Source organism: Dermacentor albipictus, chromosome 1, assembly GCF_038994185.2.
Source record: "Dermacentor albipictus isolate Rhodes 1998 colony chromosome 1, USDA_Dalb.pri_finalv2, whole genome shotgun sequence".
Lineage (NCBI taxonomy): Eukaryota > Metazoa > Arthropoda > Arachnida > Ixodida > Ixodidae > Dermacentor > Dermacentor albipictus.
The window spans coordinates 168,412,996-168,439,687 of NC_091821.1; the positions used below are offsets into that span (position 1 = coordinate 168,412,996).

Below are 26,692 nucleotides of genomic sequence, written 5' to 3' on the forward strand. Positions count from 1 at the left end.
AGTGATCCAATCCAAGCCTAGCCATCGTTGTCACGGCGTCTTTCATTGTGCGATTGTTTCAAGGGCAGCGGAACAGCGGACGTGTGTTGATTCGTTTGTCACTTTCCGTGCCTGCCAAAGTCTCCTGCTCCTGCAGCTAATAAGGTATGACAGCTACGTCTTATTTCTTTTTTAATTCGTTTGGGTGTTGAAATGTGCTTTCTGCACAGGTGCCAACATGCTTAGGCTTAAGGAGAAGCCTTATACGCGAAAGAGAGCGTCGCTGGAGACAAAGATGCTATTCGAGGACTTTGGATCTCGCACCGGCAGCCAGCAGTCAACGGCTCGAGAAGTCGCAAGTGCAGAAATGTGCAGTGGCGCATGTACTACTCACGCATGTGTTAACACGTGTGGTCGTGCTGTACCTGCAAACATTTGTGTGCCTTGCGACTCTGGCCGCTGCACCGAGGCGACATCAGAAGTTCAGGCCGCTGGTTGTGACACTGCGCGCACTACGGACAATGTACCTTGCTTCCTTGATGGATCCACTCTAAGCGACTCTTCGGATGGTTCACTTGGCTCGCCTGTGAGAGCGTCACAAGAGGATCCCTTAGGAGAGGTGAGTGTGGGTTCTCTGGTTAGCAGGACCCCGGAGCCTACATTTGATTTAGCTACCGCGGACTCTTCATCGGTGCCCTCTGACTTTGCTGAACGACTGCGCAGTTGGGCTATTAAGGAAAATGTTACGCATACAGCGGTCACATCACTGCTAAAGATGCTCAAGACGAGTAGCTTTGACCCCTCATCTCTCCCAAGTGACGCTCGCACTTTGCTCTCCACGCCCAGGGGTACACAACGTGCACCTGCTTTAACTGACATGGCTCCTGGGCAATACTGTCACTTTGGCTTGCAGTGCAGTCTAGAAAATGCCTTGTCGGAAGCATGTTTTAAGGGCAGCCATGTTTCTTTGTTGTTTAATATTGACGGACTGCCAATTTCTAAGAGTTCTAACATGCAGTTGTGGCCAATACAGTGCATGATTGGTGAGCATGGCAGAGTTTCACCCTTTGTAGTCGGCATTTTTGCTGGGCCTTCAAAGCCTGTTTCAGCGAATGATTTTCTGAGCCCCCTTGTCAGTGAGCTGCAGCAGCTTCTTTCGCATGGAATGGTTTTTGAGCACCGGGTAATTAAGGTTTCGTCAACTTGTTTTGTTTTAGATGCACCAGCACGGTCATTTGTTTTTCAAATTAAAGGACACACTGGATATTCTGGGTGCCCAAAGTGCACAGTAGAGGGCACATACAGCAACAACCGACTCAGCTTTCCAGCGAGGTCCTCCACTTTGCGCACCGATGATTCATTCAGGCGTCAGACTGACCCTGACCATCACCTAGGCACCTCAGTTTTGATGACGCTTCCCATAGACTGTGTCGCCTCTGCACCCCTTGACTACATGCACCTTTTATGTCTGGGCATTATGAAAAAGTTGCTTAGTGCTTGGTTAGGTGGCCGTTTAGAGGTCCGTCTCGGACCTGCAGAACGAAGACGGTTGTCTGACTTAAACCTATCTTTAGCTCCTAATGTACCTAAAGAATTTTCCCGCAAACCTAGAAGTGTAGCAGAGGCTGAGCGTTGGAAGGCCACAGAATTCAGACTACTACTTCTCTACACTGGGCCTGTAGTACTCATGCCTGTTCTACCTCCTGATCTTTACATGAACTTTCTTTCGCTGCACTGTGCAGTGTACATTCTGGCAAGTCCTAGCCTGTGCCAGCAGCATACTGATTATGCTGAGTCTCTTCTTAAGTACTTTGTTAAAACTTTTGCAAGATTGTATGGAAATGACCAGGTTTCCTACAATGTTCACTGTGCATTACATGTTGCAAATGATGTACGCAAGCACGGACCACTGGACATGTTCAGCGCATTTCCTTTTGAAAATAATATGCAGTACCTCAAGCGGCTTCTAAAAAGCCACAAGACTCCACTTGCCCAGCTGTACAACCGCTTAAAGGAGCGAGAGGGAAAGGGGGCGGCAACCTTTCCATCACTGAACGCGATTAAATTTACAAAAGAACATTCAGATGGGCCTCTCCTAGGTACCTGTGCACCACCCCAGTACAAACAGGCCACGTTTGCTAGCTTCATCCTCAGTGTAGATGTTCCTGATAACTGCTGCATAATAGATGGCTCTGTCGTGATTGTAGATAGTTTCGCACACTTTAGAGCTACACAAGCACCTTGCATCATTGGTCGCGAATTCATGGTGAAGGAAAACTTCTATGATAAGCCATTTTCTTCTTGTACCATTGATGTTTATGTGGTTTCACAGCTTTCTGATGTTAAATGTTGGCCATTAAGGAATGTGCGTAAGCTTGTCAGGTTACCCTGGCATGGGAAATTTGTTATAATTCCATTGCTGCATATGTCTTAATCGCAGGTGTTATACCTGTGCCACACGGGCGAGGTTAATGGCATTAAATGTTTAAGACCTAAGTTTCTTAATGCCATTATATTTCGGTCGCTGCTACATGCGCATACTTAATGACATTAAGCTTTGCGATGGCGATAGATGCAGTGGAATGGTCAAGTTCGTTTGCAGGGCGAAATGCGAAAACACCCGTGTGCTTAGATTTAGGTGCACGTTAAAGAACCCGAGGTGGTCAAAATTTTCGGAGTCCTCCACTACGGCGTGCCTCATAATCAGAAAGTGGTTTTGGCACGTAAAACCTCAAATATTATCTATTATTATTAAATCGTAATACAATAAAAAACAGTCATCTAGGGAGCAGATGTTTAATTAATTGGCATATTGTATGTAGTTTACTTCTGGAATGTCATTGTTACACCCAGCCGTAAACTGTTTGAAGCCAAAGCTAGCTCGACGGCCAATCCATAGCGTAGCCAAAGCATTGAAATTGGAAAAATAGCGCTCACAGCTTCAAAGCTCCCAAGCAGCGATCCTGAAAAATGTGACCGTGTGCTCCAGTTTGTTCTGACATACGTGCTTCGAGTCGAGCATCGTTGAGAAATTCGAAGGCTTCAGTATGAGGCCAACAAGGCAAGTAGCCGCCGCTGTGCAATCGAACAGCTTCTCCTGGCTAATGCGCTCACGGTTAGAGCTGTGGCCGTGAGTAGCGCCAAGATCGCCTGCTGATCTCTACGAAAATAAAAAGCTCCTTTTAAAAAAGTGAAGAATGTATTAGTTGTTTTGATCTACAAGTTTGTTTAATATCGTGAGGATATGGTCACTGCAGCCACGGCGGGAACATTGTAAATGAGAGTACGCATTCGATGGCCAAGTGAGTTTCAATAATTGTAAGAACTCACTACGCCGCAAGAGAGAGCTATTTTTAAAAGAAAGTCAAGAATATATTAATTGTTCTTCACTAATAGTTCGTTTAGTCACGTCAGATTGGGGAGACATTGGGAACCAGAGTACGCATTCGACGGCAAAGTGAGTTACGAGAACGCACTACATTGCGAATGGCATTTAAGCTTGAATACCATTAAGCATGTCCGTGTGGCACCCCGCAAATTACATTAAAGTTTAAGGCATTACCCAGTTAATGTCATTTTATGTGCCCGTGTGGCAGGGATATGAGTGCTATTCAAGTGATGTAGTCAAGATTAATTCCTTCATGTCATTTCTGTTGCTTTCGCAGTTTAGTAATGCTAATTCATGTCTTTTTGCTCTCTTTCTTTCAGCATTCTGGGCTCCGTTGGAGCCCAGAATGCTCCGTTGGATTTTGTGTTTGTCTGCGTATAACTACAGCCTTCAGTACAGGCGAGGCCAAGAAAACTTCAACGCAGACGCACTCAGTTGTCTGCCAGCTCCGGGAGACGAAGACGAGCCACAGCTACCTGGGGACGTGCTCCTGTTGGAAGCAGTCGAGTGCGCACCGCTGCAGGCGGCAGACATCGCTGCGCTGATCAAGAAGGACAAAGTATTGTCCATGGTAAAGGACTGGATCCTTAGTGGCTGGCCGTCAACACAACTGGACAGCAAGTTCGCGCCTTACGAGGTGAGGAAGACGGAGTTGTCGTTGCATCGTGATTGCATACTGTGGGGGAATCGCGTTGTAATTCCTCACGCAGCAAGAGAAAGTGTGCTTCAACTCCTACATGCAAATCACCCTGGGATGAGTGCTATGAAAGCGTCAGCTAGAGGGCTCATGTGGTGGCCGAAAATGGACCACGAAATTGAAGAGTTTGTACGACACTGTCAGCCATGTCAGAGTAACCGGCAAAGTGATCCCAAGGTTCCAGTGCATTTTTGGATCAATCCAGATCAACCTTGGAGTCGCCTACACATTGATTTCGCTGGTCCAGTTAATGGAGAAGTATTTTTAATCGTGGTAGACGCGTACAGCAACTGGGCTGAGGTCGAAATCATGTCATCCATGAAAGCTACAGCTTTCGTTTCGGATAATGGCACAGCATTCACTAGCTCGGAGTTGCAAACGTTTTTAAAGTGCAATGGTGTGCGTGCTATTTTCACTGCTCCTTACAATCCCGCCAGTAATGGCAGGGTGGAGAGAATGGTAAGAGAAGTTAAAGAAGCAACAGGAAGGTTCAACGCAGTGCAAGATTTCACGGTTCCTGTTTAAACAGCACACGACGCCGCATTCGGTCACGGGGAAATCTCCGGCAGAATTGATGTTCGGACGAAGGCTGAGGACAGCCTTGGACAGACTTCATCCGGACCGGCAATACGTGCCGGAACCGCAACGACCGGAGATTAAGAGGTTCCATGTCGCTAACGCGGTCTATGCTAAAAGCTTCTGTCCAGGTCCAAGGTGGAAGGCGGTCAGGGTTGTGGCAGTGCGAGGCCTGGTGTCGTACATCGTCCAGTTGGACAACGGCGAACGCCATCACAGGCACCGGAACCAGTTGAGGAGCGCCTGCACGAGGCTCGAAGCCGATCCAGTCTGAAGTGCAGACTACCACGTCAGGCTGCCTCCTACAGCCAGACGACCACAACAGCCGCCGGTCAGCACGGAAGCAGCCGCAGGGGCAAGACCGGGCCAAGCTACCCAAGACCCGGTCGAGACGCGAAGATCAACACACGTTAGACGGCCTATCGCACGTTATGGCATTGATGACTAACCAGACATTTTGCAATTGTGTAACGAATCTTAGGGGAAAGGAATATTGTATATTGATATCGCGTGTCATACTACATTTTCATGATAATCGCTTATCGGCCACGCAAGCATCAGTCGGCAGATCACATGTTCATCACCCTATAAAAAGGGCACGGCATCAATAGACGTCTGTTCCACCCTGGCGTCCGGCTAATACGCTACACTTTCTTTTCGAGAGCAGTTTACTGTTGTTAACAATTTCTCTTCCCCGACTTCTGTTAGCTCTGGTGTGCCACAAGGCAGCGTCCTCGGCCCCTTACTCTTCTCAATCTCCATTAACGACTTACCCGCCCAGATTACTTCCTGCATGCGCCTTTTTTCCGATGACTGCGTAATCTACCGTCCTATTCACACGACTGACGAACTTCAAGCAGATCTTAACCTTATCGCTAACTGGTGTAACAAATGGCTCATGACACTAAACTGTACAAAGTGCGAGGTGATGTGCTTCAGCCGAAAATGTGTAAGTTCTAAAAATTCATATCATCTTAATAACACTATGTTTTCCCACACTTCATCATATAAGTACCTTGGTGTTGTTCTTGCAGAGAATCTTTCATGGACCCCACACATCACTTCTACATACACCAAAGCATCACATTCTCTTGGCTATCTATGGCACAACTTGCGAAATGCCCTGCCAAACATTCGAAAACTCGCTTTCCACACATTCATTTTGCCACAGTTAGAATTCGCCTCCCCAATTTGGTCCCCTCATCAAAATTACCTAATAAATATGACGGAAATGATACAAAACAGAGCAGCCCGGTTCATATCCCATAACTACAGTAGAAACTCAAGCATTACACAAATTAGACTAGACCTACTGTTGCTGCCATTAGATGTCCGCCGCAACATCGCTCTTCTCTGCTTATTCCACAAATATATTTACACTAATAAACGAACCCGGTTACAAATACAAATACCACACTCTTTTTCACGCAGATTACATAATCAGTTGAGTTTCATGCGCACATATGCTAAAACAAATGCATTTAATTCATCTGCACTACCACGTGTCATTCGTCTCTGGAATGACCTCCCTGATAACACAGCCTCCATATCTAATCCCGACACGTTCAGCTCTCAGTTACTCATGCTTTTCCCATTTAATACCATTCACGAGTGACAAATCTAGTGTATGTTATCGTGTATTTTTGCCATGTTGTATATCATTTTCAGAAACGGTATTCCTTTGGTCTGTTAACAGTAACAAGTGTTCATGTGCCTTCAGATATTGCTTTGTATTCCTAGTGCCTTCAATATTGTGTAACACGGTAATCTCTTTCTGGCACTGTTCCTCTTGGAAATTTGAACGTTTTATATCTTTACTGTTTAATATGCCCCCCTTAATTACTTTATGCCCTGCCATAAGGCCTGTAAGGTTCTTTTGAATAAATAAATAAATATTTGCTTTTTGGCCTTTATATGTATATGTATGAGGTGACAATAAAAGATTAATTGTATTTGGAAGTTGGTGTAGGTTCATTTCTTGTTTTTTTAAAACAAGAATGCATTCAAGCACTCGACCAATGTAATATATTTAATGGTCGGGTGCTTGGATGTCCCAACCGCTATTGTTGCTTCAAGGTATGTGTATATCTGGAATATCCCCGGGCACACACGCGCACACACACACACACACACACACACACACACACACACACACACACACACACACACACACACACACACACACACACACACACACACACACATATATATATATATATATATATATATATATATATATATATATATATATATATATATATATATATATATATATATATATACTGAACGTCCCCTGAATATCCATGATGGATGTCCGCGTCGGACGTACTACGGACGCCAAAGCAGTTACCTTTGGATTCCCCAGGGACGTCCCTCGGACGTACGTCGGATATTCATGGACGTCCCACGGACATCCCGAATATCCAGAAAGGACGTCCGTCGGACGTCGCCTGGATATCCGTGGTTACTTGGTGTAGCATGCTGTAGTCACTGCCTAGAAGGCAATCTTCCAAGACGTATACGCGCGCGGATTCTGGTATTTATAAACGCAAAATCTCACGGTCAAAATATTATTATTGTGATAGCAATTATATGGACACTCCAGGCGCATTTCTGGCGTCGTCGTCACCGTGAGGTTCTGTATAAAGTCCAAGGGCGATAAAATAGTCCCCTGTTAGGAATGGACGGCCGGGGTAGCAACGTGCCAGCTATTTCAGCCCGCTGCACGTGCTTCGACCGACCCGCGGTGGCGGCGCCCTTCAAGGAGTACTGACACAAAAAAAATACATGTGGTTTTTTCTGCTTTAATAAGTAGTTAATGACCCAGTAATCACGGCACGATACCTCATTTACTTCAGAGCGCGACAGGTAATTATCTGCAGTCTTTTTTGTAGCGACCAGTCCCAGTTTCGGTTTCAGAGAGCAACGAAACGGTTCACCGGGTGTGTAAACAAAGTGGTCACGTGTTCGCAAAAAGCCATGACGTATGCTCTGCCGCGCAGCCAGCGTGCGGCGCGCCGGCACGCGAGCTTCGTGTTGCTAGTCGTCTGCTACGCCTACACGTGGTTTGCCATGTCCTCGCCGTCGTCGTCGTCCTCATTTTCGTCGTCCAGCGGCGACGATATCCTGCATGTGGGAGTCGCCGCCGTATTAGACGTGGCCAATCACTTTCAATTTGACCCACTGGAGAGCAGCGACTCGGATATTGCGGCCGGCGACGGCGAGCACTAAAGCAAGGAGACACACGGTACGATTCGGCGTCCGATCCGACGTGCGGCGCCGCATGCTCCGGCATGCGGCATACGATGATACGGGACACACGGTGCGTACATCCGAAAGATTGAGCGGCGCGTAAGCTCCGCCCAGATCCAGTACTCCAGCTTGACTTCAGAGCCACGTCGAGAAACGCAATATAAACAACTCTCCACAACACTGCGTCGCTTTACGCGAACACTGCGAATAACGTTATGCCCCTGCGAGTGACAGAACACTTCACGACGGCGCGTTGTCCACTGACGACTCCGCTAACAGCCAGCGATAGGGCCGGTAGGCCTAGCTAGGCAGACGCCGCGGCCGACGGCGCTTACGATCCAACCCGAGCTCGTCGAAGAGCGCTTATGTTTGCCAAAACAATTAACACTGTACACTTAGGTCGCCCGTAATTAAATACAATTGGTTTACTCGACGCAGTCGTTGCGAAGGGCAAACGTGCAAGCAAAGCGAGCAGCCTCGCTCAGACGGTCGGTGTGTGCTGTCTGCCCGCGAAATGCCCTCGCGTCGCGTCTCCTGATCTCGCCAGTAGCTTACTCCTAGTGTATTAGGCGTTGCTTTGAATAACAGGCACACGTCGAGATAATTTTACTGAACTGGTAACTATTTCGTGTCGGAAACAAACTGCAGCAGGCAAGGAAAAAAAAAACACTGCGAGAAACCCGCCAGCCAGCGCCGCCTCCGTGGAGGGAATGTCACATGCCAGCCACGCTGTCATTGGCTGCGGCCAGACGACGGTGCGGTTGTCGGACGCGTCGGACGATGAAAATCTGCCCGGTTTGTCGCACGCCGGACGTCCGATCCGGCGCTTCGGCACGGCAAAACACCTCGATTCCGGCTGCCGTTCCGGCGCGTCGGACGCCGGATCGGGCACCAAATCGGGCCGTGTGTCTCCCGCTGTAAAGCCGCATGGCAGCCAACGAAAATTCGTGACGTAGCCACATGACGTAGCGTTTTCTTGGCTATTTACAGACCCGGGTGATGTCAATGTCGCGAGGTTCTCTGTTTTACGGTTGGCTGCGCGCACGTACTTTAAAATTGATTTTAAATATGTTCTAAGCGATATTCGCCGCTGATATTTTACACACGATGTGTGTGTGACCCACTAAATCGATCTCACACGTTATCTCGACTTCAAATTTTTGTGTCAGTACTCCTTTCAGAGAACGAGCGAGGACGACAACGCTACCGCGTTTGGAGGATCAGTGACGGCAGCAGGGCTGGCCACGTTTGGCGCCCCGTGCATTGTTGGTTAATTTGCCGGGTCGTCATGGTCTCTCTGCGGCAGGGGGAGCCTCCCTGGCAAAAGTGTGCCTTGCGGTACGGGGGCCCCAGGATTCGTCACAGTCTGCTGACACATAAAGGAAAAAGGCAGCTCTGGAATTTAGCGGCGCCGGCTGGGGTCGGGCGTGGCCAGCTGACTACTGGGACGCCAAACAATGGATACCACGACGACTGCGCTGCAAAGGTCGTCTACCCTCGAGAGAGCACTGAAACCTGTGCGGCACGTGTGTGAGAGCCCTCCTCCTCCAAAAAGGCGTGTAGTCTGCGATGACGTCGGCTGCTAGAGTGTGCTCGTTGTCGTGCTCGAAATGTACTCGTTTGCTGTATGCTTCGTCTTGCGGGCTCCATTTGGGAGTCACGCTATACTGTGTAAATGTATCCCATGTTCAACTGTAAATAACATGTAAATAAATCCTGCTCGCCTAGTTCCTCCCAAGTTCCTCTCTACGACCTTCAACCCTTACACCCCGTGCGCCGTATGCTGTATGTGAGAGTGGAAGCGTACGAGGGTGAGCCGGCGATCGCGGTTCGATCTGGCGTGCGCGAAGGAAGAAAGCGGAGAGCAAACGCGCCGCCTTCCTTCGCGCGAACGGCCGTGGGGACATGGAAGGGAGGAAATGGGGGGGGGGGGGGGGCTGCGTCGTCGTACTCTGGCAGCAACTGCGCATTTCGCGACCGGGCGCAAAGTGACGATCGCGGCTCTACCTCGCGCGCCATATGTGGAGGGAAGTGGGGAGGCAGCGAGGGAGAGAAGGGGGGCGGCTTCGACTGCGCCAACAAATGTGTACTTTGCAAGGCCGCGCGCGCCTTATCTTGAAAGGGATCTGCAGATGGCTCATATGTTTGTGCGCGCTCTTTCCTCGCCGCTCTTGCGTTAAAGCGATAGACCGCACGAAGGTCACTTCGCTCGCTGCTGCTGCCACGGCAGAGCTTGGCAACGAGTGACATGCGTTTCCCCGCAGGCCGGCTGAGGCCGGTGAACAATAGAAGGCAGCATCCACGTGACCCTGCGTTCCCGGATGTTGGTTCCCTAAGTTGGTTTCCAATTGTCCCTATGGGGCCACTGAATACCTAGTGTGTCACGTGATTGGGGAGGTTTCTTCCCTGTATTATTGCCGGAATATACAACAACCCTAGTGCGTGCAATGACGCAAAACCACGTGCATCCAAATGCCGCCTCTCCGCTTCGGAATGGCGCACGTATGTGATCGAGCTGCCATCGGCGATGACGATCGTCGCTGCGAATTTTGCAGCAAACTATTCATACAGGGGAAGAACATGCTGCAACACACCAGGAACGTTCACAGAATGGCCGTGGGTGTCAAGAAATTGATGAAATGCGACGTATGTGGGACTTCCCTGCTTACAATGGAGAAGTATTCGGTGCACCAGATCACTGCGCACAACTTCGAGGCTGACTACGTGCACCTGTGTTCCGGAACAATAAGGGTGAGGAACAGTTTTATTAAGTTTATTCTCAGTCATCGTGAGCATGAGCAAATGACGTTTAAACGCAATATTATATGTCGGACTTTTTTAAATTTCTTGTGCGCAGTGTGCCTCCAAAAGCAGCTAGTTGATTATACCTTGCGGGCCTTTGTTTTTTCTTTCTGCATCTGTTTCGCGAAGAGCAGCTTTTGCGCAGGTGCCCAATTTATTTCGTTGGGGTATGTTGAACTTTGTATCCTCGTTAAATATAATTTGTTTGTTTTGTATGGTCATGTGTGCGCGCTCCCAGCGATGCGCTACATGACGTACGTTTGGCATGGTCTGCTTTCCTGCACAGCAAGTGGAGTGAAATTTGACGTTTGTACATCTTTTTTTCTTTTTTTTAAGCGACAGGAGTAAGCTGTTCTGCGTTCTGACGTTGCTCTGTGCCACATGCGTGCGTGGCCTAGTCTTCGCCTCAATCACGTTGCAGTGCGGCAGAGACGCAGAACCGGGACCATACTTGAATTTTCGGATGTCGCCGGGATGGTTTCCCAGCGTATTGTTGGCAAACTCTTTATCAGTACATTTCATAGAATAGAGCGAAATGTGACGCTCGCGCACCCCCCCCCCCCTTCTTTTTTTTTTTTTTCTTGAACGAGAGGAGGGATTTGCTCTGCGTTCTGACGTACGTTGCTCTGCGCTACTTGCGTGTGTGGTGCAGTCTTCGCCTCAGTGCAGGCCGCAATAGGTCCGAATGCAGACGACGTATGTCCAGGACCACACTTGCAATTGCGGCTGTCAGCGGCTTGCTCTCCCGGCGTACTTTGGGAAAATTCTTTAGTAGTACCACAGTCCTTCAATTGAAGGACTCTGGTTGTAGATTTCATAAAATAGAGCCAAATTTGACGCACGCGCAATCGTTTTTTCTTTAAGAAGAGTGTGTTAGGAGGCTACTTGGTAAGACATCTTTTTGTGAACTTAAACTGCGCTTGGCAAAAGACACCAATGTCGAAGAAGACGGGACGAACGCAGACTAGCAACTGGTTTATTGAAATCACACATAATGCTGCCTCCTCGAACCAGGCGCATGCCCAAGCCAGATCATAACCGCGTGACGATGGAACACTCCCTCGCCAAGCCCCTATCTACAGTAAAAAAATCAAGCTCTTCTTGAAAAGAAGGAGCTTTTCAAGAAGAAACTGAGAGAAGGGATTCACACTGCTCTGGGGCGTAGCTTGCACCACGTGCTCTCAGTTCGTCTTTGTCTTATCGTAACAGCATTGCTGTGAATGTACAGTCTGATTCAATATTGAGGAAGGAGTGAGCATAGATCATGCTTAAGTTTCATATTTGTTTCTTATTAAAACAAAACTAATATGATAAATTTTTTGAAGTTATGGCGCATTGCATATTTGAAATTCAATTTTAACAGAAATTTGAGCAATATCAAGGGTGACCTCATGACACAGTCGAGTTGAAGGTGAGGGAGTAAAATAAATGCTACATTACCCGTGTACAAAGCCTTCAAAGTGATTATTTTTGTTTGCATCTCTCTCCACAAAGTACTTGTCACCATCTAATGCTATTTTGTGCTTTTATTACAGAATTTCATGAATGGAAAGCAGAAGAGGGTAGCAAAAACTGCTGGTTCATTTTGCCCAGGGACTCCAAAAAGCTGGCCAGTGGAGAGACAAGGATCCACTATTACTGTAATAGATCAGGCGAGGCAAGGAAAAAGGAAGGTCATAGTGACCGTCGGGAGAAAAGTCAGGGGAGCTGTAGGTCTGGTAAGATATGTCTTTCATTTATTACCGTCACAATGGACAACACTCAGAGTCCGACACCTGAAGGCACCACCATAAAAGTCAGGTATCAAAGAAACCATTATGGTCATAAACCAGAAATTCAGCACTTGAGAATGAGTGACAAGGAAAAGGCCAGTGTAGCAGATAACCTAGAAAGGGGTGTGCCCATGAAAACCATACTAAAGCGAATGAGAACATCTGTGGCATCCAAGCTGAGGCCAGTGCACTTGGCAGAGTGCTCAACCCTGCATAACATCAAACAGCAGTTTAACATTGCTGCTCCTGAACGTTGTCACACTAATGACGCTGTCAGTGTAGACACGTGGGTGCTTGTAATGAAAGAAAAAGGTGAAACACTTGTCCGCCTGTACAAGGCACAAGGTGCAGTGGACCCAAGTGGTACATTTTCTTCAGCAGACTTTGCTCTTGTTCTGATGACAGAGCCTCAGAAGGAGCTACTAGAAAAATTGGGCCCTGCAGGGACTCTGTGTCTTGACTCCACACATGGAACTACAGAGTACCAGTTTGAGCTGACCACTCTTCTGGTGCTAGATAAAAAAGGATCAGGTGTAGCTATAGCTTATTTCATCTGCAACCAGATGAACGAGCAAACTTTGACAGCATTCTTCAAATCTCTGGAGTCGGCCATGGCCCAAAAAGTGGCCGCTAAGACATTGATATCTGATGATGCCTCGCAATTCTACAAAGCATGGTCCAGGGTCATAGGTGCCGCAAAACAGAAACTTCTCTGTGCCTGGCATGTGGATAACAACTGGCGTAAGAAGACACTCGAGTGTGTAGAGAAACAGCTAAGGCCACATGTTTACCATAGTGTGTGGCTACTCTTAGAGTTCCTCGCGGAAAAGGCATTTGAAGATTATTTTAAGCAATTCCTTTCTAGTGAGGAAGAAAAACTGAGGGACTTCCTCAAGTACTTCAAAGACCACTATGCAGTTAGGCCGCAAGAGTGGGCCTATCGCTTTAGGACTAGAGCAGCTGTCAACACTAACATGCACCTTGAGAGCAAGCACAGGACGTTAAAGCATACTATGCTGGAGAGAAAACAATAAGCATGGTGACAAACTAATTTCTGCCCTCATGGACTTGACAAATCATTTTTTAATGAAAAGGGCTAGCCAGATGATGAAAGGGGCAAAGGGTAAGGAGCTGAGAACAATTCAGAACCACAGGTCTGGCAGTGAAATGGCAGCTTGTGCCAAAATAAATGAAGATGGCATATGGACTGTGCCATTTCAGTCTATTAAAGGGCTCTCATATAAAGTGTCAAAAGTGAAAGATGGTGCTTGCTGTCCTTTGAGGTGCAAGGAATGCGCAGTGTGTGTGCAAGCACAGTCACTGTGTGGTCATCACTAATCCAACTAGCAGCAACAAGGCCCATGAGAGCTCACCCAAAGAAGCATGTGAGGCAAGTCGGGCATTGCACATTGTACAGAGTATAACAAAGCTGGAAGCAGCCAAAGCAGTGTCAAGCTCAACACTCTTAAGAGCAAAAATGGACTCAGTCAGACAGGCAATATCAGATGGTGAAGTCTCTGAGGGTGTGGCTGAGAAGGCAAACAATTTGTTTGAGCCAGTTTTCATGCTTGTGGAAAGTGAAAGTGACCCAAAAAGAAAGATGCCAGACCATTCAAATGAACCAGCCAACAAAAAAGTTGTGCACCTGTTAAGATTTCACTCTACAAAAACCCCTAGATTGTCGCAGCTATCATCTGTCCTTTCAAGGCCCTCTGAATCTCGAAAGGAAGTCCTTAAATAACAGCTTAGGGACAGCAACATAGAAACTGAAGAGATAACCACGTCAGCAGGGCACGATTACTGGTAACAAGCCTCCAGTGCAGTTAGGAAGAGAGAAGTGGTGCAGTAGTGCTGTGCTGTCATGCCTTATAGAAGCAGGTTGAGGGCTCGCATATAAACAAATCATGACATGTGGTCTCTGATGATTAGCCCGTCTGTTTTTGTCTGTGGTGTGCAGCCATATGTCACAGCTGGATGGTATGTGTGTTAGAGCACGAGAGATGCCTCCATGCTTGTTGTATGAGCTGCTGCTAAGTGTTCTGTGAAAATAGGTACAGACCCAGTGGTTATCTCTGGTATGTGGCAGCTGTTGGATAGTAGTGTGTTCGAGCACGCCTCCATGCTTGTCATATGAGCCGCTGGTAAGTATGTCTGTACATAGATGTAAGGAAGCGCATTGGACGGTTTGTAGTGTTTCAGTGTGCAAAAGCCTCCAATGTGTTTTGCTACTTATAAATTTGTGTGAACACTCAGTAGTGCAGTAGTCATGATGTTGCACTGCTGAGCTCAAGCCTGCGGGTTCAATCCCAGCAAAGGTGGCTGCATTTCAGTGGTGGTGAAATGAAAAAAAAAAAAAAAGCATGTAGTTGAATTCAAGTGCACATCACAGAACCCAAGGTGGTCAAAATAATACTGAGTCCCGCACTGTGGCATGCCTCATAATTCTATCTAGATGTTGTGTTCCATGTGATGTTCTTTATTGCCCATTTGAATAAACTTTTATTTTTCAGATTACCAAAATAGAGGGTATATGCAGTGGTGTTGTGTGCAGTCTGGATAAGTTGCTCTGGTCATGAGCACTCAATGAAAACTTCTGCATATTTGGCTGCAGCAGACAGTGTCATAATGATAGTAAAGACTATGCAGAAAGCTTTAGGCCACTCTACATATCAGATCAGTTTTATATTGCATCCTTTATGGTGCTTATGGTGGCAGAATAATAATTGGCAATGCTTCCTTACACATTTAATATTTTTCTTTTTTTCTTTTGGAAGAGCAACCTTGGAAGAATAATCTACAACAATGCTCCTACCTTCTCTTTCACTGTCTCCCCATTTCTTTTCTACACTTCAACTTCATTCTACGCACTATCTTATTCTCCTCTTCATCCTACATTGATGGTGTGGGAAAGTGAGCTAAGCGTGCATAAAGATTGCTGTGCAGAACTTAATTGCAGCACTGACGAAGACAAATCTTTGTCAAAAGGTTCATTACAGCTACATTCCCCCTCCAAACACTGTTTATCACTTCAAGCCTTCATATTCCTGTGAGCTTTTGTCTTGTTTAACAGTTGTAACAGTCATACTATTTATTACTATCAATAGCGAGCATACATTTTGCACTGCAAAGTGCTGTTTAGAAGACGTGTGAGTTTCTACTTCCCTTATGATAAATACTCCAGACATTCAGTCTCTAATTTATGAAAATCTTTCAAACATTGCCAGTGATGACCACCATATGGGTTAATGTCGGCATGGGACTGAGGCTTTCCCGCAAAAAGAACAGTTATGTTTTGCTCATATCATGTGACTGACAGTTTCTGCTGTAATTTTTGCACTTGTCAACTGCACTGTGAAGAGTTCGTTTCTGTGAATATGTGCTGGCCTGATTCTTTTTAATCACGCATTTCAGATCTTGTGCTGTGAGATGAGGAGGTGTAAAATAAAAACACCATGTAGATTTCACAATGCCTTTAAGAAACCACGCAAAGCTTGGAGATGAAGCATTACATGCAACTTGAACCAAGTGTCTGGACACAGCAAGTGAAAGTTGTTTTGTCATGAGTGAGGCTGTCGGCGTTACTTGTAACTGCCTTTAAATAAAAGTTTGTTTCAAAACAGTGGCTCAACTCTGTGTTCCCCCGGTAAAAAACAAAACCATTGGGATTTGCAATTCTCTTTTTAAACATAATTGACCAATATGAATAAAAAAAAACTTTATGAATCAAGATATAAGCTTGCCATACCATGAAAACACTTGAAACTCCTTTTGAGAAGTTTACTCATACGCGAACACATTATAGCAATTATTTTCAATCGTGTACCCACAATTTGCCTCGTCACCATGTCAAGTTTCAAGGCAGATTTTTTTTTAGACTCCAGGAAGCCGTATGCTTAATTCTATCCATTGTTTACTGCATTGCATTTGATTTTCTATAACAAATAAAATGAATTCTCCATTGATTGCACTGACGCTCACGTTATAATTATATGCTATTATTATTGACTAGTCTTTTATATATATTCTTGGAGGGTGGGGGCTGCACTGGTGGCGTTCTACGAATTTGCGCCGCGTGTTTGTGCGGGTAAACTTAAGCGCAGAATTTTTTTTTTTTGCGCGTTATGAAAACAATGCACTGCAGGTATTTTAATTAATGCAACGAGCTGTATGAAATATCAGTCAAGGGGTTGGAAACATCGCTATAGAGAATCCCGACTATTTTCTTTTGCGTGTGTGTATTTGGAGTTGATGCACAGTTTTCTTTATTTACTTATTTTGGCTACATTGCGCCAATTGCGCTTCCATAGAATAAAGAAACGCGCTTCCGCGCGCTTGCCGACTCGATCGCAAGGGGACAGCCTGATCAACATCAATATCAGCAGCAATGGCGGATTTGCGCTTGCCGTGGCGCTTGCGAAGTTTTCAATAGTTTTCGCCTTATAAGTGATTCTTTTGTATTTTAACGTGTGAAGGTTCATTGTACGTTTGTTTTTTCAAGTTTGGCATGTGTTTTAACACATGTGAAGGTGTAGTCTTTTCTTCTTCAGCGGATATATGTACAAGACCCCGTTCACCGTCTATCAGGTAAGATGTGTACGTATGCTACACGCAAGCGTAGTGCTTCATTAAGCCACAGTGCACTACAAAGTTAAGCATGAACGGTACACAAAATTCACAAGTTCTAAGTATTGCCAAGAACAACCATTGATTGGCGAAGTTCTCGCAGGTGTTGCAGAAGTTGTTGGGCGCGGCAGTGCTGAACGTAGCGTTAGCGGCTTAAATCGTGTTTTTTTACTAGTAACAACGTGTCACTATTTCATATTATTGGCGGCGTCTCCAGGACACCAAATCGGTAACGGGGACACCAGAGCTAGAACCCGGACTGGTCCATGGGTTGGGGCTCGCCGAGGCCTGCGCGTGCTAGTAGTATATCTATGATGCCCGTAGGCTGTGTGTAAGTCGTACTTCCCGAATTTTCTGACGCATTTTAAGATCAGCTGTCCGCTTTCGCGGACAAGAAAGCAGGAGTCAGGGTGGTCCGTGGGTTGGGGCAACATAACCTGCTTCCAGTTTGGGACCGCCCTGCTTCCAGTCTAATGCTCTCCTGAGGCCTCTGTTTGCCGGTTACATGTGCCCTCCTGGAGCAGTACTTGTAAATGAATCCGATCTATCGTCGCAACGAAAAAAGCGCCCCGCGACTTCTACAACACCAGTCAGAACCTTGCCCATTGGTTTACCTATGTGTGGCCGCAAATACCTGAAACTCAATGCCAGTTCAACATATTTGTTGGCAAGGGTGTCAGGTCGTTGCTTTGTGTGGAATCGGCCTTTTCTCAATTCTTAAGAATTTAACTGGAATGCACCTGACCAGTGCTGCTCTGTGGTGCTTGCCACCAATCCCTTGGACAGGGAAGACATGAGTATCCCTGTGCATACACTTTATACGCAGTAGTGTGACCGCTTCCTTTGGGAAACTACCACGTTAGCGATATTGTGAGCGCAATGTGGCTTTCCTTCATTTTCCTCATCCGTACGTAGTGTGTCGCTTCTTCCTCGCCATAGCTCTAGCTCGGCACGAGTAAAGCGGTTCCTTAGAAGTGCTGGGGTTCTGCATACCAAGGGCGTATAAGGTAACAGTGCTTGTGCCTTTAATATGTCGCATTCGATCATTTTGAGACGTGGTGGTGTTCATGCGTTAGCACAATTCCAGGACATCCACAATGTAAGAGGTACATGATTCTCTAATTGTATACTCTCTCCAGGCCTTTCTCACAACCTCAGCACAAGTAGTGGGAGCATAAAAAAACTGACAAAGCTGGTGCATGAATGTTGCCCAGTCAGAAAGATCTGGCTCTTGGATCAAAGCCAATTTTTTTTTTACACTGTAGAGCCAGACGGGCATGCTTTGAAGTTTCTAAGAACTGTCCCACCATTGCTGACTCTGTTGTACATTTATCAAACCACTTGATTCTCACCAAGCTCAAGCTATGGTGACAAAGACGCGCCACATGCTTTACAGTCACATATTGCACTCGCAATACATCTGTTATGCCAGTTTGCCGAAATGAGCATGCACAGTAGTGACGAATTCACTATGCGTGCACAGGGATTTGCCTTTCCTGTCCTATGGGCTGTTGGCAAGCATCACAATGCTACACTCGTCAGGTACACCTCAGCTTTCAGTATGTTTACATTCGGTTGCATGAACATGGAGGGAGTGCGTTCGCTGTAATCAGTACCACACATTTTGCTAATGTAGGCTTGAGTGGCTTTCCCATGTCTCCACTAAATAGTCGGAATACTTCCATGCATGATAGAATGATGAGCATTTAACCTCCAGACATGCAGCAGTCTTTATACCACTGCAAGGCAGAAGCAGCCTTCTCACCATGTTCACGCTCAAATAAATCCCATTATTAAGGCATTTTATGGGCCTCCCAAACCGCCTGCACCACCTGAATGATGTGACTTGTTGTTGCACCTGGCTGTTCATTTCATTTGGCATCCTCTGTTCGCACATATTCGTTTCCAATAATTCAAGAAAATTGCAGGGCTGGTTCGCAATCTTTTCTGTTTTCCTTATTTTTTTTATGGCCTTGTAAAACTGAGAAACGATAATGAAAAAAAGAAACAAAGGCTGCCTTCCTGTTCACCAGTGAAAGCATTGTTGCTTAGAAAGAGGCGCAGAAAAAGATGTATATGCATGTCGGACAGCCTGCACAAGGTTTTATCTTTGTCTCTTCAAACATTGCGTACCTGCGTCAGTGGACTCGCTGTTCTGTAGCATTATCCCTGGCAGCGGAAGCACTGTCCCAGAGCTCTAAAGAGTCATCGGAAGCACAGTGCTAAACCTTCATCCTTGAAATGTGAAGAACGTCACTGGACAGGACGAGAGATGACAAGGTGAGACTGATTGGGGCAATGTTGTGGTGATGGGTGCCACCTGGTTGAGCGCACAGTATGGTCCCCTGTCCTGAGAAAAGCTTTTCTGGGAGCTCTACACAGTGGAAAGGGGACCAGAGAAGTACAAGCGCACCAGGGGAGAAATGAAAGTCGCATTGTGAAGCATGCTACTGTCATTTCTGGTTGCTTCATGACGCAGTAATGATAGTCGCAGCACAATATTTTCAATTTATTCTGGCAACTCACGATATGCAAGTGAATGCTGCTTACTCTGATCATGTGGCTGCGTTTCAGTGCTTGGATATTTAAGGCCACGTTGCAAAATGCACAAGAGATTTATAATCGACTTCGTATACACAGAAAATACAAGAACAGTTCTAATAGCACTGAAAAGACAGAGCATTCATGGCGTCGTTCAAGCTCAGTGTCCGTGAGCGTGCACAAGAACTAGTCTAACTGATGTTATGACTGGCCTGTGTGGTCAACGATTTGTGTCGCGCCACCAAAGCAACAGCGAAAGGCTGGACCCTTTAGATACGCCGAGCCGCCTGCAACCGTTGGAAAACGCCTAGGAGGCCCCAATAGCAATAAGACCTTATCATTTGTGCAGGCATTTTCGCCTTCTTACCCACGGCTTGCACAACACCCTGATGTCTGCTTAGTCTCCACAGTGTTGTCTCCCTTCAGCAAGTGGGACGATTAAGCTTCGTGTGTGCATTCGTTATTTCTCTTTGTCCTCGGCAGGGAAGATGCCAGCGTTGTGTGCGTGTGTGTGTGTGTATGCGCATGTCAGTGCCTTTCCTTCTACTGAGCCAGTGGGGGTTAGAAAATTAGTTGAACACTTCCATGTATCAAGCGGCAGCCACCAGCGTGGAGAGTGTTTTCTCTCTCCTTTTCTTGAGCGAGGGTATTCCAAACACTATAAAGGACGTCTTCGCTAATGGACTTCAGCCTTCAGTTTTTGAGCAAACTAGCATGTCTGTCGCTCACCATCGGGAAACTTGCAGAGTTGACCACTCCGTAACAATGTGAAGTAAACATTCATTGCTACTCGTTGAATTGTTGCCGTATCTCCTGCCTGGCCCCCTCGGCACTCATGAGCCGCTGCAAAATGCAGTCAGCGGCACGATCCGACAACCAATGGTAAGCTCCAGACCACCAAGCCCACGCTACTTCCACAGTCTTGGGTTCCCATCTTTAATACGGAGCAGCAACAAAAAAAGAATTGACATCTGTGAATAAGGTTTGCGGATGTGGGCTGCTTCCCTTGAACATAGGAGGCAAATGCCTTCAGGAAGTTCAGTTGCACTTTGTTATATGAAAAGGCGTCTCACCAAGATTGGAAGTTGCAAACCGACAAGTGCAGTGCATAGATCACACACTAACAATCCTGTCTCCAAATTATCAAAATGATGCACAGTGGGAAAACAACTGAAATTTTAAACAAAAGCCATCATGGTCTCAACGAAGCCCTGCTTCAGCCAGAGTCAAGGTTACATGCACAAATGTCTATATGTAAAACGTGCTGCCTGCAATATCACCAACCATGGCACGTGACTTTCGTAAGCCAACCAATGTTAAATGCCATCCCTGGATATGTGCCCCACAGCAAAAAAGAAAGAGAAGAAAAAAAGGAAAGAAAAGACGGCTCGTAAGCGAGTATGACGTGAACCCTTGGCTCCGTCATGGGGGAAGATGAAGAAGGAAGATCACTAGGAGGCAAAGGGGCTGAGTGCCGTCACTTTTAGCACTCGCGTCCTGGCAGCGTGAAAATGCAACATTTCAATTTCTTCCATTTCCTTTAATAATTAACTAATTAGAAATATTTGTTTGAGGAAATGCTCCCTTGACGGCATCTTACAACTTCCAATGTACCTATAACTAAAATTTGCCATGGTGCTTAATGAGAGGGGCTTTTCAGCCCAAATTAGATCCTGCAGACTATAGTACTGTATGGAAAATATGGTACATGGAACTGTAAAATTTAATTTTCCACAGCAATTTCTACCTGTGCAGTTGGAGTTGGCTTTGTCATAGCATAGATATGAGGACCGTGAAACAACCTTTATTCCCTAAAGATCCTGTCCTGTAGTATATTTGAGCATTTACATAAAGGCATGGAGACCCTCAGTGTGTTGCAATCTAAGTGGCAGCATATAGGTGGTGTGTGCTGCCTGTAGAGATGCCACTGTAAGCCATCTATGTATTGGCGGATTTCTGAATTGTGGATGGGAGAAGGCTCATGGCTGCTCTGCCTTTGCACCAAGCACTGCAGAGCACAGTGCTACAATTTTCTGTTTGTGCAGTTCGAAGAAAATTATTCCTGCAGTGGCAGTGACTACACAGAAAATGCACCCTACGAGAGTGGACAGAGTTCCAATGTGACTGTGGTTTGAAATGGTCCAGCCCCTGTGTATACAAGCACCGATTTTCCCAGACAAGTGTGACAGTGCCTGGCTTTGAATGCAGTGTGCTGCTTCATAAATATTGCAGTTGCCCAGCACTAAGCTGCCTGGATTATGTGGTTGCCATAATGACTTCTCTGTACCCGTGGGACAAATATTTGCACTCGAAATAGCGACAGCAGCCATGCATTTCCTGCTGACATAGAATTAGGTTCCACAATGTCATCTGATGTATGCAAATGCTGTGATGTGGTTGGTGTGGCCATGCTCTTTTTTCCTCCCTTCAAGTATGCTGGTAAACTGCCACTAGTTACAGATGTCTGCAAGGAGTGCACACTGTGTGAGTGCTGCACATGAATTGAAATTACGATCACCACAGTGATGATAAAGGACACATTGAAAGGTAATCTGACAACACTTATCAAGACTGTCTACAAGTTTTCTGTGAGAGATTTCCTCAGGGTTGACAAAAACCATCTTAGGGACCATTTAATGGGGTGTAACCGCCCACATTATGAGATGGAAGAAAAGGAAGCCATTAGGATTTCTCTGGTGGTGCAAGGTGCTCAAATAGATGGCTTTGATTGCAGTAGACATAAATATTATCATTCTTTCTGTCTGGGCACATAACTTCTTTGCCAACCTCTCTGTCATCTCTGTAGCACATTAATTTAGGATAGTAACTCCACTCTGACGCAGGAGATAAAAGTGCATGCCAGACATGCTGACCACACTGACTTGGAGAGTGCCACTTTCTTAAATGTGGCAAAAGTCTGTGTTTTGGGCGAAATAAGAGCTCATAGGCAATTTTTATCTGTGATAAACAGAAATATGTGCTGCCAGTGGTCAGACGTCATTGAGGTCGAGCTTCTCAAGCAAGTAGATGCCATCGAGAAGACCAAAGAAGCCAGTGATTAGCCATTGTGCGCAGCAGCTTCAAATGGCAAAGTCCAGCTGGGATTTCTCTGCACAAGGTCACCAAGTGGCATTCCTAAGTAACAGATATTTTTTACCCTAAACTGCTACCCTAGAGTGGCTGGAACATGCACCGTTCGTTCCAAGCATGCAGCTGTTATCAAAGCTTAGTTTAGTCAATTATTGAGGCTTAAGATCGTTTTAATGATGTACAGTAGAAAACAATTGTAAAAGAATGTAAAAAAAATTTGAACTGTGTTGACTCTTTGGTGGCATACTGTTGCTATTCCTGAAGTTACGTCCTCAAATGACTTATGCTCCAGGTATTTGAGTAAAAACCATGGGTGTGGAAATATCAATTTTTTAATTTCAAAGCTAATTCGAATAATGAAACCTAAGTGCGAAGCGAATATTTTTCGAATATTAATACTATTGGTATTGCAAAAATCCATTTCTTTTCACCAACCAGAGGTGCAAAATAGTTATACTACATAGACTGCATAGCAAATAATGTACAGGGATATTATGCTTCGTGGTTAACAAAATTCTCTAATACAACACTTTTGTTTGACAATGTCATAATTGTAGTTACTTAATGTTTCATGAAGCAAGGACAACAGCTCAACATGTTCGAAGAGCAGTGACACCTAGTGCATGTCACCATCGATTCAGACATCAAAAAGAGCTGCTTAAGTGTCTGGTATCAGCAGGTCGCCCTTCGCAAGCCGAGCCAACAGTGGGCACCACGCTTACACCATCGCTCAAACGGATCTTCTTTTTGGACCAAAATGTCATCATGCAAATATCTTTAAACCTGCGATTGTGGTAGTGAAAATTTCTGCCACGAGTGAAAATTTCTGCTGGTTGATAAGCTCATCAGAGTCTTTCCACAGTGCTGATGTGGAAGTGGCCCGTTCAGAAGCTTTTGTTGTTGAATGCATACTTCGGTTCCTTGGTGATTAAATTACCCTTCCTTTCTCTAAATCCAAGGGCGAGATCTCGCATTCTGAATGTTTGCTTGCGCTCTCATTATTCGCCTTCACTGTGCTTTCGTCAGCGGTCGTCTGCTTGGTGAAGCGGGAGCGCCAATTGAACACTGCCTACTCACTGATGTAGGAGGTGAAGCAAACATTCAGAAAGTTAGAAGCTGGCGCAATTTCATCTCAGGTTGTTAATCCAGTTTGACATTGAAGCATCCTGGTAGTATTAAAGTACTTTAGAATGAGGTTCCAGAAGCATTGCCAAGTTTGCCACTTAGTGAAATTTGTAGTTTGGAACAATTTAGGCTCTTGGCAAGATTAGCAGTGAACACAGAGGTTTACACATGGCGATTGGTGTTGTCCAAATGCATGAAGAGGTCACAGTATAGGTACTTAAGCTAGTGTCGGGTAACCATAAGCACCCGCAGGGGCCCCGTGACAGTGTCTCCTTTAACTTCAGATATGCTTCACTGCATGATGATAAATATGCTTCGCCGCATAACACGACTCTGCTGCAGCAAAGGTGACTTAAACCGACAACAGCCGAGAAGGTGCAAATCGCACTGCGCTGCCTGGTTCTTGCTGTTGGCCTTATTTTTCTTCTTTTCACAGTGTCCTTACTGTAAGTGCACTCCAGAGTTACAATGCAGGAATATGCATGTGTGCACAAGCTTTCTTTCAAGAGTAACTCACGATCATAAGTTACGTCATCATGGTTTCGTACTATGTTACGGCATCATAAGCGAGACATAATAAAGGGGGCCTCAAAGGCTGCGGGAGAGACTAATCTTTTGTGCGAGATTGTGCTATCCTTGCTGCACGCAGTGCAATATTATGACTCTCATGTCTATGGTGGCATTGTCGATTATGAATGTTTCCTTACTGCGTTAAAAAAATGTGTAGTGCATCTTTCAGATAATAATGGCATTATAGCTTCAGAGTTGTTCCAAGTTTTGGGGACTTGTTCACTAAAAGTACATTATTAGAAAAGCTTTAGAATGTCTAGGTCATAATTGCATTTGAAGAACTGTAAGTCTTCCTACACATAGCAATTAGTAGCTTACTGTGCGATGTTGAAGGTGGTTTTTATTCATAGGCCCTACGCAGAGAGCAGCAACACAATGCCTGGCATGTGACCAGGGTTCGTAACAGTGTTTGCATTTCCAGTGCTCGTAACTGATTCCAGTATTAGTGCATAAATTTGCTTTATGAATTCTTTGTAGACAGAAGGTGCTTGAATATTGGTTGCATGAAATGCTCCAATGCACTGTATACGTATAGGGCGTCTTTTATTATCGTACAGATTTTCTGGTTTTCAAGTTATGAGCGCGGAAAATGTGGCATTCTTGCAGAGGAATTCCTCTAATGCACTCTCATTTCTTACAAATCTTGAAAGTTGCACCTAATTCAAGATATTCATCATTGAATTTCACTGGCAAATCGAGGCAATATTGGAACTGAGTGTGCTGGGAGTGCAAAAAAGAAGGTCCCGCTATCTCATCAGATGGAAACATCTTGGCCAGTCATTGTAGCTGCTGATACGACACACTTTGCCTGGCAAGCATGTGTGTCAGTGTGCCATATCAGGCTATCATTTAAGCTTTGTCCCACACTTCTTGACAGGGCACTGCCGCCTGATGTGGAGGAGGATGCACCAAGTTTTGATTGTACTCAATTGAGCGCGATAATGAATATCTCAAAATAAGTGCAATTTTCGAGATTTAGAAAAAGAAAGGGTGTGCGTTCACATGCGACTGCCTCCAAATATGCCATTTAGAAGGCTGCCGCCAAGTTACTAATAAAAAAAGTGACTGAATTTTTCAAAATTAATTTTCTGAAACTCGCATTATTAGCAGCATAGTGTGTCCACCTCACCTAGAAACTCCTTTGCAAAAACGCTGGGCTCTCCGTGCTCAAAACTTTTTGCTAAATATCTGCACGGTTAAAAAAAAGTAGATATGCACAATTGTTTATGCATGAAAGTCGTACACTATTTCAAGATTTTTGCCCTTCTATGCAACACCAGAAAAATTGGAAATAGAAGCTTCAGGTGACCTATCTGATTTGTTGCAAGTTGCATGGCCATATTATTGTTTTAATTTTTCGCTATTCCCTTTTACTGTGATGTCACCACTGCAGCAGCTCAATGGCTGTGGCTTTTCATTCCAGGTCACAAAGCTGCACCCAGGTAGAGGCAGATTCCAAAAATGCTTGTGTACTTAAGTATAGCTGCACATTACAGAAGCCGAGGCCCTCAACAATCATCCGTAGCCCTCGAGTTCCTTATATTTGATTGGGATTGAAGAGCAACGTTTGTGCTATATCCCTCTATTTCAGACGAAATAATGTGCATGCAAAATTATATCTTCATTACTTTACACCATAGTACCAATATCTGTCGTGCGTTGATTTTTGATGTCTTCGCATTTGCTATAGCAAGGATTTTTAAACATCAGCCACAAAAGAAAAAATAAATGGTCAAAGAACCAAGAAATGGTGTGTCGCAGCTCCCTTCTTTTTTTAATTGGCGGCAAGTTTTGCACTCGTTGTGTACTTCAAAAGAAGTGTTACCTTCCTGCTTTGGAACTTTGTGGTTTTGTTCTGCCAGCTGCTTGACCAAAACAAGCAAAATGTACTTCGGATATTCCACAATTCTGTATGCATTTGGTACAATAAAATTTGTTTCAAGAATGGACAAATGCAGTGATGGTTGTATTGAAAACTGCAACATGCCGATTTTAGTTTCATGCTTCATTAATTTTCTCAGAGCCCCAAAGCATGCGAGGTTTGAAAATATATCATGCGACGAAGTGCTGGCCTGCCATGACATTAGTGCACTCGGTCTAGAGAACTGATTGATGCTGCACATACATTGAACATGGTGGCCATGACCATCCCTCATGAATTGGCATTCCCTGCCTAAACCACCTCACCAACACAGCCTGTTAACAGCAAGAAAGCTGACGAGGCTTCCAAGAATTTCTATGCACTATTAGTATCGCCCTACTGAAATTACTCCATTT

At 45.5% G+C, this 26,692-nt stretch overlaps 1 protein-coding gene and 2 long non-coding RNA genes across 4 annotated transcripts; all 3 read left to right on the forward strand.

The window, feature by feature from the left end:
* Window positions 1–6,599, forward strand: LOC139051916 (uncharacterized). 2 transcript variants are annotated; one of them, XR_011509601.1, is made up of 3 exons: window positions 1–144; window positions 210–4,004; window positions 4,761–6,599. It is a non-coding gene; the product is annotated as an uncharacterized lncRNA (long non-coding RNA). The 2 variants fall into 2 exon arrangements; XR_011509600.1 differs by having other exon boundaries at window positions 210–6,599.
* A 3,578-nt stretch (window positions 6,600–10,177) lies between these two features.
* On the forward strand, window positions 10,178–16,088 carry LOC139051921 (uncharacterized). Its single transcript, XM_070528950.1, has 2 exons — window positions 10,178–10,643; window positions 12,230–16,088. The coding sequence occupies exon 2, from the start codon at window positions 12,445–12,447 to the stop codon at window positions 13,498–13,500; it is 1,056 nt and encodes a 351-aa protein (XP_070385051.1). The 5' UTR covers window positions 10,178–10,643; window positions 12,230–12,444; the 3' UTR covers window positions 13,501–16,088.
* Window positions 16,089–16,700: 612 nt separating this feature from the next.
* LOC135911605 (uncharacterized) lies at window positions 16,701–26,368 on the forward strand. Its single transcript, XR_011509602.1, has 2 exons — window positions 16,701–17,050; window positions 19,232–26,368. It is a non-coding gene; the product is annotated as an uncharacterized lncRNA (long non-coding RNA).
* Window positions 26,369–26,692: the final 324 nt, after the last annotated feature.

Bases quoted from the DNA above. Each gene is read 5' to 3' on its own strand.
- LOC139051921 (XM_070528950.1), top strand. From the start codon at position 12,445: ATGGACAACACTCAGAGTCCGACACCTGAAGGCACCACCATAAAAGTC.